This window comes from Electrona antarctica (assembly GCF_951216825.1).
Source record: "Electrona antarctica genome assembly, chromosome: 4".
Lineage (NCBI taxonomy): Eukaryota > Metazoa > Chordata > Actinopteri > Myctophiformes > Myctophidae > Electrona > Electrona antarctica.
The window spans coordinates 4,188,068-4,200,388 of record NC_136809.1 but is presented as its reverse complement, the minus strand read 5'-3'; the positions used below and the strand labels follow the sequence as shown (position 1 = coordinate 4,200,388).

The following is a 12,321-nucleotide window of genomic DNA, read 5'->3' as shown; positions in this document are numbered from 1 at the left end:
CTCTAGCCGTGGTTCAAACGAGCACCACTCCACACCTAATCAAAACAAAGAATTCAGCTGCTCTGTTTTCCCAGAGCGCAGCAAACTCGGTGGCTAGGCTAGCTAGTTTCTTGGGACATTTGTGGTCGTAGTGACTACATCTGTCATTAAAAAAATATGTTTTTTCAGCGATTTTCTTAGTTTTAAGGGTAACTGTTGTATAATTGCAATATTACACTCGAGGGTGTGGTTTCAAGCATCACTTCAGTGATGCTTGCGGAACTCGACTACGTCTCGTGTCCAAGTTGCTCCTTTACACCTGGTTGGACGTAGCGCGTGGAAGTTATTCCAACCAGTTCCTTTCCCCTCCATCAGGCGCCCCGGCTGGCCAGGGGGAGGCAGTTTAGAGATTACTGCATGTTTTTTGTGAGGGTACCTACCCTAGGGGACACTGGGAGAACATGCAAACTCCACACAGAAAGGCCCTTTCGTCAACCCAAATTTTAAACTTAAACGGTTGAAAAATAGCACATCTATGAGCTTGTAGATCTCCTATTTTTGAAAAATCGTGAAGATGTATGAAAATCTTTGAATATATATTCTTTCACAGCGAACGTTTTTTAACTCAACTCTTTCCTTCTTAACTAGGGGGGTCCCTGGAACAACATATTTTCAGATTGGGCTCGGGTGGCCAATTACATATATAAATATTTAGGGGTCCTTGACATGAAATAGTTTGAGAACCACTGATATAGAAGCAGAGGAACTTGTAGTCGACTAAATCTACAGTTGATTTAGTCGACTACATTTTATTTTGTCGGGCCTTGATGCTGTTGTAATGGCTGATTTTACACCTACTTTACACCGATCTACAAGCTCTACGCGTCGCATTTAGTTTTAGTCGACGAAAACAACACTGGTTAGATCTCGGGGCGCCCATATTTCTCGGGGCATGTTGATGTTCTCGTGTCTGTGAAAAAGTGGAATAAATGTATTACAAGATGTATTTATGTCACAAACATTAAAGTCCATAGACTTGGCTTGCGTGTGACGTGATTTCGGGAAAGCCATTCATTTGGAGGGGCTAGTCAGTGGCCCTCAAAAGTCACACTCGTGTGAAGTGAGGGGCGCCTCAGACAAACATAAAAAAGGTCCATAGACTTGGCTGCCACATCCAGTGTGAATTAAGTGAGCTCCATGCAGCGCCTTTGAGGAGTTCAGTCCATTGAGGTCTGCCTGAACTAGAGGAATACTGACGTGATGATTACGCAATGGAGACTGAAATAGACCAGCAGAGCTTCCCAATCATTTCAGTTCGAGACCCAAAAGAGAGATTAGACGTTTGCTCGTGACCCAAACTAGGGAAAATAGAGGATCTGCAAGTGCACAACAAGCTTGTAGATCGGCTATTTTCACTACTTCTTAATTATATATATTTTTTCATTCATGACATTTCTTAGATTTGTTTGTTTGTTGTATGAAATTATTTAACTTTTTTTTTTAAATAAAAAAATACAATCTTTTTGAAATATTTATTTTCTAAATGTAGGAGAAGAACATTTTTTACTCGTATCGTGACTCGTGACCCATAAAAGGTGGTCTGTGACCCAAACATGGTCCCCGACCCACTGTTTGGGAAACAGTGGACTACTAATAGACACAGACACACAAATTCAAATAATGGAATGGCTTTCTCCTTCTAGATGTACTCTGGCCTGTTCTGTGTGGTGGTGAACCAGTATTGACGAAAAATGTTCGTTGACTACCTTTTTCCACTGACGAAAACTAAATGGAAACTAAATGAAAACTAAGCTATTATGATGACTAAAACTAAGACTAAATATATTGACAATTTCGTCAACAAATAAAAACTAGACTAAAATGTTATAGGAAGGGACTAGTGGACAGTGACTGGACTCCAGTATAAGTCATTTTACAATTAGTTGCATGCTGAAAATAGCCTTCAGCAAGTGAAAAAAACTGCCATTACGACGGCATCAAGGCACCGCCAAAATACATTTTGTTCGACTAAATCAACAGTATGATTTAGTCGACTAAAATCTTATGATATTTACTAGTCGACTAAAACTAAAACTAAAACATTCCAGGTGACTAAAATGTGACTAAAACTAAATGAAAACTACTATAAGAGACTGACTAAAACTAAAATCTGCTACGAAAAACCACACTGTGGTGAATCCATACAAAATGCTGTGTTTCTCCTTCTAGACGTACTCGGGGCTGTTCTGTGTGGTGGTGAATGAATCCATACACAATTCTGTGTTTCTCCTTCTAGACGTACTCGGGGCTGTTCTGTGTGGTGGTGAATGAATCCATACAAAATGCTGTGTTTCTCCTTCTAGACGTACTCGGGGCTGTTCTGTGTGGTGGTGAATGAATCCATACAAAATGCTGTGTTTCTCCTTCTAGACGTACTCGGGGCTGTTCTGTGTGGTGGTGAATCCATACAAAATGCTGCCCATCTACACAGATAAGATCATCGACATGTACAAAGGAAAGAAACGCCATGAAGTGCCTCCTCACATCTACTCCATCACCGACAACGCATACAGGAACATGATGCAAGGTACGAGTCCTACCCAAGAACCTTTTCAATTAAGTTCAGTCAGATAACCCATGGGTTCTCAACCCGTGGGTCGCGACCCCTCGGGGGGTCGCCAAATTATTTTGGGGGGTCCCCAAATTATTTTCCAAAAAAAAAAGAAAAAATAAAAGTTTCTTTTTTTTTTCTTCAACTGAATGGCTGGAAAGTGGAAATGAAGAGTTTACATATAGTACACATAGTACATGCATACACCTTCCCTAATGATTATATCTGGTTTCAGTATTTATTTATGGTGTATTGTCTCTATTATTAAGGTTATTGTAGCAGTCAATTTATATTGGGGGTCGGGAGGGGGCGGGGCGGGGGTCCCGAGACATTGCCAAAGCATTTCCGGGGGTCCCCGGCCAAAAACGTTGAGAACCCCTGAGATAACCCACGAATAGATTTAACCAATATGTATTATAGAATGAGAATACAAGTGTGCATATAATATTTTGGCGTTCGGCTCTAATGATAGGAAATCGGACTGTGAGCAAAAAATAAATAAAATAAAAAGGTGATCTGGACATCCCATATCATGCTATTAGACTGAATATTGGCTGTGATTGTGGACCGGTAACATCCCTACTGGGAATGTATTATTTATTCATGTATTTTACAGTTAATAAATAAAACTTTTGGCAAGTTGTTGATGTGTTACAAAATGTCCCAGAGCCGTAGAGTACGTGAGGTCCAGTGTAAAGGCCTTTTAAACTCAGATATGTAATCCAACTGAGATACAACAACATCCCTTTCCATTGAGAGGATAGCAGTAGTAAATAAATAACCTCGCTCTCCATGACGCAACTGGGGATGGTCAATAAAATGTGAAGAGCAACTTCACAGTGTGGGAACGTTTCTTCCATTCTTTTTAATATTTATTTTTTGTTTTCAGCTTGTTTCAAATTTCCTCCATTTTGTCTAATTATTGGCTCAACTCCAACACCATACAAATACAACACACACAAGCGACTAACGCGCCCACGCACCCAAAACTGATCACGTCAATTAAGATGCTATTCCACAAATCTGTGTAATGATGATGTCATCGCGTAGTTCACCACTGTCCAGTATACTATAGATTTTGTCTGTGATTGACTATTAGTAAATATAATTACGTGAACACTTACTAACGATTTGTTAAAGGCAAGCATGTGCGACCGTACCATTCAGCTTTAAGAATGTGTAAGAGTAATCCTGGTCTCTAATAGGCCCTATAGAGATAGGGCTTAGCAGTGGGCGTGGTTTTGAGGTTTCACTGAAAAATTGACCATTCATTTTTCCCATAGAGATTTACAAAAATATCAATCAATCATTTTAAACCTTTGATTCTGTGAAAAAACGTTATTGAATATTTAATTATAATTATAATTATACATTTTTAATTATTTAGGTTTCATGATTCACCAGGATCCTGGGTGACTTGATTCTTTGCTATAAATTGATATAAATTCATTGATATAAATATTTCGTAAATCTCTATGGGGAAAAAAAAATGAATGGCTGATTTTTCAGTGGAACCGGAAAACCACTGCTATGCCCTATCTGCCAGATGGAGGGAAAAGGAACTGGTTGGAATAATGTGTTCCTTCCACGTCCTACCAGGAAAACGCCCCCTGTCAGGTGATAAGAAGCGGCCTATAGCTGCTCACTCCTCATGCACTGAAGGAAGCACAATGAGCTCAGTTCGGGGCTCTCCCCAGGTTGGCAGAGGGAGGGAGAGTAGCGCCCAGGATTACAGTCTTACCAGTGGTACAAAGTAACTAAGTAGGCTACTTTTACCTAAGTACTGTACTTAAGTACAATTTTGAAGTATTTGTACTTTACTTGAGTATTTCCAATACTTTTACTTCTACTCCACTACATCTCAGAGCCAAAATTTGTACTTTTACTCCACTACAATTAGTTTCTAGTTACTTTGGCGATTTCAAATTTGACTAGAAAACATACATTAACCACTTCAACCCTATACATTTTGGCCATTTGAAAATAGCCGATCTACAAGCTCACAATGCGTCGCAGCGCGACGCATTGTGAGCTTGTAGATCTGCTATTTTTTCAATAGATTTTGTACACACTTGTGAAATGGCACATTCTGCACAATGAGTACTTTTACTTTTAGTGCTTTAAGTACATTTTGATGCCAACAAGTACATTTTCAATTCCGTACTTTTACTTTACGAAGTAGTTATAAATTGCAGTATTGGTACTTCTACTTAAGTAAAACAATTACTTTTTCCACCACTGGATAAAAATAGAGATGTCAAATGTCTCATTTTGGATTGTGTGAACACAATGAGCCGACTGGCTTCCTGCGTTGTTCTTCACAGTGACTACAGAACTTCAAGTTGTCAATAACGCTCACTACTTAAACCCACTTACACTTGGAGCTTGATGTGTGGCATGCAAACAAAAAGGTCAAAACTACCGCACGTGAATATGTAATCATTAAAAGCCTTTAAATACACCAATATGCCAAAGATGCCTAAACCTTTATTTGTGTAACCTATTAGAGTTGATGATGTGTGCAGTGTGAACTATTGGAGTTGATGACGGACGCCGTGCTAAACCTGTGCTGACAGCCAGTGGTGGAAAAAGTACTCAATTGTTTTACTTAAGTAAAAGTACCAATACTGCAATGTAGAACTACTAAGGCTGAGCTCACACCTTTCATGCAATTCTGGTGCTCGTTGGGTGCTCGTTGGGTAGTGTCATGGCCGCCCAATGTATTTCCAATGGAGGTCACATGGTTTGACCCAACATTGTGTTGTGTGAGGGGGAGGGGCGGACGACTGCGCCCCTCCCCCTCACACAACACAATGTTGGGTCAAACCATGTGACCTCCATTGGAAATGCATTGGGCCGCTGGGCGGCCATGACACAACACCCAACGAGCACAGAGAATTGCATGAACCGTGTGAGTGCACCCTAAGTAAAAGTACGGAATTGAAAATGTACTTAAAGTACTAAAAGTAAAAGTACTCATATTGCAGAATGTCCCACTTCACGGCGCGTTGCGACGCATTGTGAGCTTGTAGATCGGCTATTTTCAAATGGCCAAAATGTATAGGGTTGAAGTGGTTAATGTATGTTAGTAGTAGTGGAGTAAAAGTAAAACATGTGGCTCTGAGATGTAGTGGAGTAGAAGTAAAAGTACTGGAAATTGGAAATACTCAAGTGAAGTACAAATACCTCAAAATTGTACTTAAGTACAGTACTTAAGTACAAGTACTCAGTTATACTGTCCACCCATGCTGACAGCTAAATGTCTGAGGAAGACCGTAGACTTCAGAGTGGTTTAATTGTCTCCCTTACAGATTAATTGATTCCAGGGTCATGCCCACTTGATCATACGAGACATAGTGCATGCATAATGTCTGTAGACAACATAGTGCATGCATAATGTCTGTAGACAACATAGTGCATGCATAATGTCTGTAGACAACATAGTGCATGCATAATGTCTGTAGACAACATAGTGCATGCATAATGTCTGTAGAAGACATAGTGCATGCATAATGTCTGTAGAAGACATAGTGCATGCATAATGTCTGTAGACAACATAGTGCATGCATAATGTCTGTAGACAACATAGTGCATGCATAATGTCTGTAGAAGACATAGTGCATGCATAATGTCTGTAGACAACATGTTAGTATAGTAGTGGCCGTGGGTGTGTCCTCCTTCAAGCATTAAGACCACAGTATGTTAGTATAGTAGTGGCCGTGGGTGTGTCCTACCTTCCTACATTAAGACCACAGTATGTTAGTATAGTAGTGGCCGTGGGTGTGTCCTACCTTCCTACATTAAGACCACAGTATGTTAGTATAGTAGTGGCCGTGGGTGTGTCCTACCTTCCTACATTAAGACCACAGTATGTTAGTATAGTAGTGGCCGTGGGTGTGTCCTCCTTCAAGCATTAAGACCACAGTATGTTAGTATAGTAGTGGCTGTGGGTGTGTCCTACCTTCCTACGTGGCTGTGGGTGTGTCCTACCTTCCTACGTTGTTAGTATAGTAGTGGCCGTGGGTGTGTCCTACCTACATTAAGACCACAGTATGTTAGTATAGTAGTGGCCGTGGGTGTGTCCTCCTTCCTACGTGGCTGTGGGTGTGTCCTCCTTCCTACGTGGCCGTGGGTGTGTCCTCCTTCCTACGTGGCCGTGGGTGTGTCCTCCTTCCTACGTTGCAGTGTTGAGTGATTTAAATGTCACGTTGGGTGTTTGTCTTTTGCACTCTAAGACGGAGACTTCATAATGGAGACACCCTAGTTTGTTTTCCCACGCTGTTGTTTAATTAACCACTTGTTTCAAAAATGTAGATGTGTTATAACTTATTTTAGAACATGTGTAAACCTCCCACCATGCCCAAAATAAGGAACGTCAGGTTAGTTGTTACTTACTTAGCAATGTAATTGCATCATGTATTGTACCGTAGGCTTATCATCAGAAGAATGCAGATCGAACTCTGCCCAGGAAATCATTAACCAGACATAGCAGAAGTATGCCGTTTCCATTTGCCAATGCAGTCCCTGTGACTGCTGTGACATTTTGTGAATATCCGCATCCAAGTGCTGTGGCTCTAAACTGTCAAACCACACACATGATTACATTGATAAAGTATCCGTATATTCTCCACTAGAAGACTAGTCCTATTACAGAACTATTCCTCACTGTGGTCGCTGGGTCCCGGCATGCATGGCTGCAAAAACATGACCTTGAATGTGCAGGGTTTTTTTTGCACTGAGAGAGAGAGAGTGATGTAATGTTTCACTTCTCTCTCCATTGTTCAAAGGGCTACGGGGTGACGTGAGAGCCTGGTTTTAGACTCTTTATTTTTGACAAACGCCATTATGTCATCCTGCTGCTGGAGTTGATCCGTGACGTAGTGGTCTAGCTCTGTTCCCAGTAGCTCTGTGCAGTGGGACACGCTTATTCAACTGGAAGTCTTAATGGAAATGACAGTGCAGGGATTTTATTACACACTCGGCACACGCTGGATTTATTTTGAACCCATTTAGACCTGAGATCGATTCTACGAATGTCTTCTAAATCCTGACAGTTTTCTGAAAAACCCTATGTTTCTATATCAGTGGTTCTCAAACATTTTCATGTCAAGGACCCCCAAAAATATATGTAATTGGTCGCCGACCCCCATCTGAAAATATGTTGTTCCAGCCAGGGACCCCCCCCCCCCCACCCCACCCCACCCAGAAGCAAAGATTTGAGTTAAAAAACGTTCTCTCTGAAAGAATATATATTCAAACATTTGGGCCACATTTTCACGATTTTTCAAGAATAGCAGATCTACAAGCTCGTAGCGCGGCACTCGGTGCCGCGCTATTTTTCAATAGCTAAAGTATAACATAATGCTTAAAACACCAAAAGGGGTTCCCGCCCAAAATGGGTTAAAATGTAAAGACGAATTCATGTAGGCTATCATGTTCATCTAGGGCCGTTCTAATTATTTAGTACGTGCGGCTTATACATTTCTACTGTAGGAAAGGGTGTAGACCCTTTGGATGTGTTTACTTTGGATGTGTTGTCTGAAACCTTTTCCCAACTACCAACTATTCATTGCCTGACGAAACAACTTAACCTTTGCAATAATTTGGTTGCTCTGTGAGTCATGGGCCCTGTTTTTGGTGGGAATTAAGGATCCCACCAAAAACAGATGCTTAAGGCAGGTATGGTTGCTGCCAAAAAATATATATTGGTAAACTGGAAGTCTCCAACTTATCCATGTTTCAAGATAAGGCTCGACGAGTTGGTCTCCATTGCTAAGCTGAAACAAATCCGTCATGACAGACAGAATACACAGGCTAAGTTCCAAAACATGTGGATACCATTCCTGGCAGTGCTTGACAATAGTTGAGTATTATGTTCTGTATATCTGGCTGCTATACACAAATGAAATCAACTTGTAAATATGAAAATAAATGCTTAAACATGTAGCTAGGTGTAATGTTAGAGACCATAGAAGATGTAAATATGAAATAAATACTTAAACATGTAGCTAGGTGTAATGTTAGAGACCACAGAAGTGAACCTTTCAAGCCTGTTTTCTCAACTCGCTGTTTCTCTGCAAGACATTACTCTATAAGCCATATCCCCAAAACTGGTGGGTCAAACTGAACAACCAATATGTCAATTTGAAGCTATGATTCCCTGCTTTCATATGACATGAAACATTTTAAAATGTATTTTGGCGGGCCTTGATGGCGTCGTAATGGCTGATTTTACGCTTGCTGAAAATAGAGCTACAAGCTCACAACGTGATCGTGCTGCGACGCGTTGTGAGCTTGCAGATCGGCTATTTTCAGCATGCAACCAAGTGTAAAATGACAAAAATGACTGGATCTTTTGTCCACTAGTCATTTTAGTCTAGTTTTTATTTGTTGACAAAATTGTCAGTATATTTACTCTTATAGTTTTAGTCACCATAGCTTAGTTTTCATTCAGTTTCCATTTTGTTTTCGTCAGTGAATAAATGTAGTCGACGAACATTTTTTTGTCATAGTTTTAGTGGACGAAATCAACACTGCTCTAGAGACACTATTATTGAGACTGTCAGATTGTTCATGTGAACAGGAAATAGAGCAGCTTACACTAAGTAATCATAAGAAGCTAAGGCCAAGCAAGTATCAGTGCAAGACTGGTTAATACGCATTACTGTTATGAGCTGCTTTGGGGGAATGTCTTTGGCTGCAGTCCATTATTTCATGTCATATTTTGTCTGATTATGTGATTTATTTATTTCATGAACTCTCGCAGTAATAGGGCATAGCAGTGGCCGTGTTTTTCTGGTTCCACTGAAAAATCGGCCATTCATTCCCCCCCCCCCCCCCCCCCCCCCCCCACATACAGATTTACAAAAATCAATTATATTAAGCCTAGAATCAAGCTATCCATGATCCTGGTGAATCATGATCATAAAACCTGTGAGATTTTTTCTAAAAATATTTAATTATATTATATCTCTGCTCATAACTCCAAAATGTTCATTTTTCAGGAAATGAAAAATATACGTTTTTTTAAGGAAATGAATAAAACCTTATATTTTTTAAACGATGCAATACTGACATACTAACATCAAAGTTAGTGTTGTGACATTACATAGTGTCAAACTTGCATGAGAAGGAGAGAGGTGGTGGAGTTGGCTGCTTTAGCAGACAGTTTGAGGGTCCAATGGAGTTAAGAGGTTTTGACCAAAGCACTTTTTACTACTTCCCATTGGTTCAATATTTTCGAAACAACACACATACGTAAAGGGTGTTCAATAGCACTGATTTATTGAATAAAATCAAAAACCTCAAAAATGGAGTTATGAGGTTTCCTCCGGACAGCAACGAATACTACATTTAATAAATGCCATTACAGAGTACCACAGACGAAAAACAGTCTAAGTCCAAATTTCAGACTGACCCCTCCACGAAAAGGCCTCGTTGTCCTGAACCCTTATCTATCATTTATATATTATGGATCAATAGTGTGGACTTAGACTGTTATTCGTCTGTGGTACTCATTTGTTTAGCATGTTTTCATGTTATCTTCTTCACAGAATCAAAGGTGTTGATGATTCACAAGGATCCTGGATTGCTTGATTCTAGGCTTAAAACATTAAAACAATGAATGTATTATACAGCAACAGCCTTAATGTATTGCACACTATAGTACATTACATTGTGTACATGCCATGCAGGTCTAGTTTAGACTTGCACGCTGCAAATGGTCGTCTTCTCTTCAGATATAGAGTTGTGTATAAGTCCAGTAAACACGAAGGGACAAGATTCATGGGCGTTTGTCCTGGTGTTTGGGTTATACCCTCAGAATGCAAACCATGCTTCGCTAGTAACTTCATGGGTTCTCTGGCGGGTTCCTGCAGGAGAAGAATGGTCACACATTAATCCAACACTATTGAACGGTACAGCATATTGAATTTAGCAACAGGTCTTTATAGACCCAGTTAGAGAATCCACCTTTACCACTAATAGTAACTATTATTATACAACAGGTCGTTTCGAGGAAGCAATCTGATTGGTTGAAACAGCCGTGGTTCAAACGAGCACCACTCCACACCTAATCAAAACAAAGAATTCAGCTGCTCTGTTCTCCCAGAGCGCTAGCAAACTCGGTGGCTAGGCTAGCTAGTTTCTTGGGACATTTGTGGTCGTAGTGACTACATCTGTCATTAATTTTCTTAGTTTTAAGGGTAACTGTTATTGTATAATTGCAATATTGCTTAAACAGCTCACTAATAATTAAAGGATATTTTATATGTTCAGTATAACTTTTATTATATATTATAAAAGGATATTTTAGACTAATTTCAGTCTGTTACAAATGATCATAAAGCACAAAGGGGTCTAAAGCACGAATCCCCATGATGTGATGACAAATGGGACATTTTTATTCATATTTATTCATATCACTACATAGTGGCCGGTAGAGTGGCCGGATGGGAACCGTGAGGTTCCCAGTTCGATTCCTGTGGGCTCCCCCAGAGTTAGTGTCGAAGTGTCCTTGAGCAAGACTCTGAACCCCTAATTGCTCCCAATGAGCAGGTTTGTGCCTTGCATGGTTTCCTCCGCCATCGGTGTGTGTGTGTGTGTGTGTGTGTGTGTGTGTGTGTGTGTGTGTGTGTGTGTGTGTGTGTGTGTATGGATGAATGTAATGCATCTTTGTAAAGCGCTTTGGATAAAAGCGCTATATAAATGCACCATTTACAGTAAATATTCTACAGGTAAATATTCATATCACTAAAGTGAACGTGGTGCATACCTACCATCAGAACTTCATGACAAAACATCTGCATGCTTGTTTTTCAGTATTTGCAATTATCTGTGATCACAGCATGAAGATTATCACCGCATCATCGGGGATAATCCCAGCGGGCTTAGAAGTTAATTCTTCAGAATTAGCTTTGATCTTTGATGTCTTTGATGTTGTGCTGATAAACATGAGAAGTGTCCATAAGATAAGGGCTACTGTTGTTGTTTTACGGTAGAGAAAAATGATAGAAATGTTATTTGTCAATGAAGAGCAAACCACTGTCAAGCAAAAAGCCACATGAAGCTACAGTATTCAGAAGTGAAGTGAGTAATGTACATTCTCTATTTAATGCAGTTTAGTTCAAGTTGGACAAAGTGTAACACAATGTACACACAGGAGGGGGTAATAATTTGATTTCCCAACAGTGATATTTACTCGACCCACAGATCAGATCATGGGCCTTTTTGTAATATAAGATATTCTGCTTCACTTCAGTGGATAAGGGCTTAACTGAGTTTTAATAAAGACAGTACAGTACAGTACAGTACAGTACAGTACAGTACAGTACAGTACAGTACAGTACAGTACAGTACAGTACAGTACAGTACAGTATGAGCTCTGGATCTGAAAGTGCTATCTGAGAATCTCATTCTTTACTGTACTTTCTCTGCCTCTGATGTCCTCATTTCGTTGACTTTCAACCTCGGCTGTAAGAGCGCAAGTAAGCCTTGCCGAGTCATGAGGCCCGAGCCTATCGCCTGTTTCTGAGCCATGAGGCCCATGGGGGCAGGAGCCTATCGCCTGTTTCTGAGCCATGAGGCCCATAGGGGCAGGAGCCTATCGCCTGTTTCTGTAGCCATGAGGCCCATAGGGCAGGAGCCTATCTCCTGTTTCTGTAACCATGAGGCCCATAGGGCAGGAGCCTATCTCCTGTTTCTGTAGCCATGAGGCCCATAGGGCAGGAGCC

The 12,321-nt window shown here is 40.5% G+C and overlaps 1 protein-coding gene across 1 annotated transcript in view; it reads left to right on the top strand.

Moving 5' to 3' along the window:
• The window catches only part of LOC306922490 (myosin-11-like), a gene marked incomplete at its 3' end in the record, with an annotated part of 37,825 nt that overhangs the window by 21,485 nt on the left and 4,019 nt on the right, over window positions 1–12,321 (top strand). Inside the window, exon 3 of the mRNA XM_079500132.1 lies at window positions 2,410–2,566. Coding sequence (XP_079356258.1) covers window positions 2,410–2,566 — 157 coding nt within the window. The remainder of the gene's footprint in view (window positions 1–2,409; window positions 2,567–12,321) is intronic.